This window comes from Bubalus bubalis, chromosome 1 (assembly GCF_019923935.1).
Source record: "Bubalus bubalis isolate 160015118507 breed Murrah chromosome 1, NDDB_SH_1, whole genome shotgun sequence".
NCBI classification, from domain to species: Eukaryota; Metazoa; Chordata; class Mammalia; order Artiodactyla; family Bovidae; genus Bubalus; species Bubalus bubalis.
Window position 1 is genome coordinate 50,774,345 of NC_059157.1, and position 5,505 is coordinate 50,779,849.

Genomic DNA, 5,505 nt, shown 5'->3' on the forward strand with positions numbered 1-5,505 from the left:
AGAGCTTGCTCAAACTCATGTCCATTGAGTCAGAGATGCCATTAGCAGTACTTATTCGTGAATATTTTGAAGCATTTTCTTATATGTGTAAACAAGATGATTGTCTTTCCCAGACGGTGCTTTACCTTTGTAAAACATTTGTATCAAAAATATATTTTTTTTCAAGTGCAGTTGAAGTTTTCAATGTTGAAACTTTAAATATAACTTGATCCAGATGACTAAAGGATACTGAGACTTTCACAGGTTCCATATTATCAATGTTACTAAAACAAACAAATACTAAATTAACAAAAAGGATATAGTACAGAGACAAATAACTGCATATTTCTAATGAAAATATTGTTTGTTTACACATTGATGCCTGATAACAGTTGATTTGCAAGTATTGTTGAATGCCTTAGTAACCATCTGTAATGTTAACCTTAGTGTTTCCACTTGGCTAGGATAGGATGTCCAGTTGTTTGCCAAGCACCAACCCAGATGTTTCTGTATAATGTATAAATGTATAATGTATAAATCTGTAGGTTTTGAGTAAAGCAGATTACCTTTCATAACATGGGTGAGCCTCCGCCATTGAGTTGGAGGCCTCAAGAGAAAAGACCAAAGTTTATTTAAGAAGAAATCATCAAGGTTGCCACATAGGAACCCTGCCTGAGTTTCCACCCTGCTGTGCTATAGGTGGAAGCTTCCAGCTGCTGTGCTATGCTTTTGTTTTGCCCACAGTGCTGAATTCAAGCAAAAACAAACAAAAACAACAACAGTACAACATGGAGTTGAATATGAAACTGGATTCCTTTTCTGGCCCGTTACGAATTTTTTTGCAGATTATATCCATCTTTAAAATTTTTCAAGATGGAGATTTGAAAACTAAGTTTTGGTAACACCTCCACTTGCCTGTACCAGTTAAATGATCCATCCAGCACTAAGGGGTGGATCTTCCCTTCAAATACAAGGTGAAACCTATCACCACCTTCTGCCCTGTTAGTCACACACTGCTCAATGTGGCACCAAGGGGAAGTGAGGTAGAACTGTGGCCATGCATGTCCGTAAAAAAGTGATGGTGGTAAGTCAACTGGGGTGTCTGTTCAACTGGAGCATGTATTCTATTTTGAAGCCATCAAGCTTAATAAGATTCAAAAGATGCTTGTTCTCTTAAAACATTTTTTTAATAAAGATAGGTGATAAAACTTGATTTGAATGAACCTCTGAAAGAGGGAAGTTATATTAACATTACTTTATTTTTTTAAAGATGTTTTGTTATTTTTCGATGGGTAAATCCAAGTGTGAAAAATCAGAGAGGTCTGTAAGCAGAACCCTTTAGAAGTCAGCTACCCTGGCCTTTTCACTTCAATTAAAAGTTGCGGATGATGCAGTTCTGAAGATGTAAACTGGGTCAATCTGAAGCAGGAAAAAGCCGAAGTCATACAAGAGGAGTACCAATACTAAGGAGAATTCTAACAATGAAGCAGAATGCCCTCTGGAAAAGCAAGTGGTTTATCTCAAGTTCTTTACCCAGAAATGGTCTTTCAGCCCATACCTAGCAATAGTACTTAACAGGCGGCTCACCCTCTGGTAAGAAATTTTGGAAAATAAGCTGTTAGTGAAGGGATTTCCCTGGTGGTCCAGTGGTTAAGACTCCACTTTTCCACTGCAGGGGGCCAGGATTCCACCCCTGGTCAGGGGAATAAGATCCCATATGCCTCCTGACATGACCAAAAAAATTATTAAAAAAAAATAATAAGATGAATAAAAATTGGAAACAAAGAAATAAAAAACTTTATAAAAAATTTTAAAACATCTTAGTTGTTAAGAAGAGCCTTTGGAGAAGGGGCAGTGCAAAGATCCTTTAGGTCTAGAAAAGGCAGTTTTGAGGATGCAGAGAAAAAGTGAACAGGAAGAGGAAAAGGTATAGGATGGAGCACATGGATTTTCATTCTTTCCACTACTGCCTAGTAGAGGAAAGGTATTCAAAAATGTCTCAAAACACATTGTAAAAGAGACTGTCATTTTTAATACTTAGGAAAACCATCACTATTTAAGTCATTCAGATCATAAGCTACTTATGACTAGTGGGTACTCTAAAATGTGTTCTATTCTACGTAATGTTGGTATTCCTCTATTTCTCAAAAACAAGTTTTCCAATATTGCATTTTCCCTCTGATTTATCCGGAGAGTGATTTTTTTCTTCTCTTAAACATTTGCCTGTGCATACAAAGCGCCCAGAGTATTTTATTAGTTCCAGGAAGTACTTCTGAACTATTAAAGCTACTCTAGTTTGTTTTGCCTTTTCTGACTTTCAGAGGGACACATTTATTAGCATTTATGAGTTAATAATTAGCACTTGTATAATGTACACAAATAACTCTAATGAAAAGTGTTAACCTATTAGGAATGGGTTGAGGTGATGTTAATTGGAATTGACTTATTCCTGAGTCATTTTCATTTTAATTCCCAAACACAGAGAGCTGGCCTGGAAAAGCAAGAACATATGCGTATTAGAACATCTTTTATTTATTTTTTTTTTAAGCAGAAGTCAACTATTAATAGAAATAGATAAACATTATCCATCCCAAAGAAGTTAAAGGCTGGCACAATAAGGAATCCCATGTGTTGAGAGTGACACATACATCTTTAACAAATTTAATAGGTATCCATTCATAAAGCATAGCTTATTTTACTTCTGTGAATCAGAGTGACGGTTTAAGTGTTGCACAAGGGCACTTCATGTGATGCATGCCACACTTTGGATTCTGCATGGGAGAGATAATCATAAAACAAAGTAACTAAGTGCTCTGAAGTAGCGTGCTTTGGAATAAAGCAACTTAATTTTCAGGTAGTTAGGGAGCTTTCTTTTCAATGACAGCTGTGAATGCCATTTCCCTTAGTTCAATCAAATAAAATGTTAGATTCAAAAGAAGACAAATGGGGACACACCAGATTTTAAAAAGTCCTTTTTCTTCTTTTTCTTTCTTTTTTACCCATTAATCTAAATATAGATTGCACGGGATTTTTTTCTCTTTCTTGGGCTAGAAAGTCAAATATACTTTAAATGTATAAAGACAAGGGATGCATGGAATTCTACTCTTGAACACTATTCAATGCAAATATTCCTAGGAGAAGTAAATAAGGCATTATCAGGTGCTTATATCTTAGTGTAAGTAAGCTTAGTAGATTTATGAGACAGGTTAAAGTTGAATTTTCTTTTATCTTTGCAGTGTTTGAATCTTGACTCAGTATACAGAAATCAAGGTCCAAACTTTAATTTTTTTTTTCAGGCACTGAGTTATTAAAGGAAAGTTATTAAACCTCTCTAGGACAATATTTTTTTTAATGTGTAGATTGATCAGAGGATGGTAAAGACTCATGTAGCTCTAATACTTTAAGTTGGTTGTTGCAGAAAATGTTAACGTTCCCTGGAACTTTACTACAAGACAGATGTATCAGACAGTACATGAAGATATTCAAGTCTAGCACATACTTTATTCAAAGTCTCTCTCAAAGAGTTATATTTATTGTTTCTTAAAAGAATATCATCTAAGGAAATGTTTTAAGCTTCCATTCTTTTCAAAGCAGTTTATTGGCCTGAACACCAAGGATGGCTGTCTATATCCCTTAATTCTGATCATGAACTCAAATGTGAGAAAGTCAAGGGTATCACAAAAAAGGTAGGATGAAAATTTTGCCAATGAATTGGTTTAAGCCAAATTAATGGATATCAAGAATTACATGGATTTTTACTGAAGCATAATTTAAAATGTTCTGCTAATTTCAAGTGGACAGAAAAAGTGATTCAGTTATACATATATGTGTATGTAAACACATTATTTTTCATATTCTTAAAAAATTATATGAATTAGAAATAGAAAAAAGTTCCAACTGATAGATTGGTAAGACCATTGAATATAGTTAGTATTTGGAGAAATCCTTATCATATGTTTTTGAAGAAGACATGAAACGATTTTGAACAAATAACCTACTGGAAGTGAAGGAAAATGTATGTAAGTTTACCTGGTAAGAACAGCACATAACTGCACACGTGGATAAGAAGTGGGAGGGGCTATTTGGAGATGTGATGACTGATAATTTTGGAAGTCAAGTCACATCAATTTCCAGGAGAAAGAAACTGAGTAATTTCTAAGTATATCAGCATGATTAAAGCATAATTAAGTATGTGAAGACGTGATACATTTAAGCAATAACTTAGGGAGGTATGCTTGTATGAAACAGTGAGCAAGGAGGAGGAACCATCTTTCTTCACAGTGACACATCCAGGTCTAAGAGTATATATACACACTCGAAGTCCAGGTCATGACACTGAAGCTCAGAGAGTGTCCTCCGTGTAACTCAGCTGATCTCACATCTCCTGTCACCATGTCCTACAAATGCTGTTCTGGAAACTTCTCCTCCCGCTCCCTCGGAGTCCACCTGCGCTACCCAGGCTCCTCCTGTGGCTCCTTCTTCCCCGGCAACCTGGTCTACAGGACTGACCTCTGCTGTCCCAGGATCTGCCAGCCCACCAGTGTGGTGTTCAAGCCCTGTCAGACGTCCTGCTACCACCCAAAGACCTCCACGCTCTGCAGTCCCTTCCAGATAACTTATTCTGGTTCTCTTGGATGTGGGTCTATTAGAAGCTGCTCCCTGGGTTATGGATCTAGAAGCTGCTACTCTCTGGGCTGTGGATCCAGAGTCTTCAGACCGCTAGGTTATGGAATTTATGACTTCCCTTCCCTGAGGTGTGGATCCAGGTTCTACCACCCAACCTACTTGGCTTCTATGAGCTGCCAGTCTTCTTGCTATAGGCCAATCTGTGGATCAAACTTCTGTAGATCAACTTGTTGAACTTCCAGAACTTCTGAGCAAAATGTTTCAGTCTCTACTTATGGCTATCACAGGCTCTTTCAGAAATGTGAGCTAACCCCTCTCACCATCAGCATCTCATCGTTTCTCTAGTGTCAAACACTCACTGACTGACTAATCCTTTCAGTGAAATTAATAACCAAAATATTGAGTTCAAGTCTGTAATTTTGTTGAAACAATTTATTCAGAATTACATAAACTTTTCTTACAAAATGCATGGAAATCCAGCTTTGCTTCACCTAATAAACTCATTCACTTCTGCATCTGATGTTTTCATTGTTCTGTTTTGGTTATAAGTTTGATTTATAATCTATCTTTGGGGCTCCAGACCCTCAAAGCCTTTTCCCTAGGAATGGATTTGTATTTCCCCAGGAAATGATATCAGGCCTGCTATATGGGAAACTCTTTGTGTATTCCACTGCCTAAGGGCTGATAAGTGTGCATGTCTTCCACCATCAAATCTGGTAGGGTTTTTTATTTTATTTTTTTTTCAGTTGAGAGTGTGCTCATAGTGGAGTCAGTATTCTCATTGTGCTTTCAAGGAGGACACTTTGTGCTGACATCCATATTTGATTTTGATTTTACATTTTCAAATCAGAACTGGTTTAGAGTCTGTCCAGAAGATGTCACTTATAGTGATGAAATATT

The 5,505-nt window shown here is 36.7% G+C and overlaps 1 protein-coding gene across 1 annotated transcript; it reads left to right on the forward strand.

The window, feature by feature from the left end:
• Positions 1-4,123: 4,123 nt before the first annotated feature.
• On the forward strand, positions 4,124-5,113 carry LOC102394629 (keratin-associated protein 13-2-like). Its single transcript, XM_006071054.4, has one exon. The coding sequence runs from the start codon at positions 4,309-4,311 to the stop codon at positions 4,837-4,839; it is 531 nt and encodes a 176-aa protein (XP_006071116.3). The 5' UTR covers positions 4,124-4,308; the 3' UTR covers positions 4,840-5,113.
• The last annotated feature ends 392 nt before the right edge of the window (positions 5,114-5,505 follow it).

Coding starts and splice junctions, on each gene's coding strand:
- LOC102394629 (XM_006071054.4), top strand. CDS start 4,309: ATGACACTGAAGCTCAGAGAGTGTCCTCCGTGTAACTCAGCTGATCTC.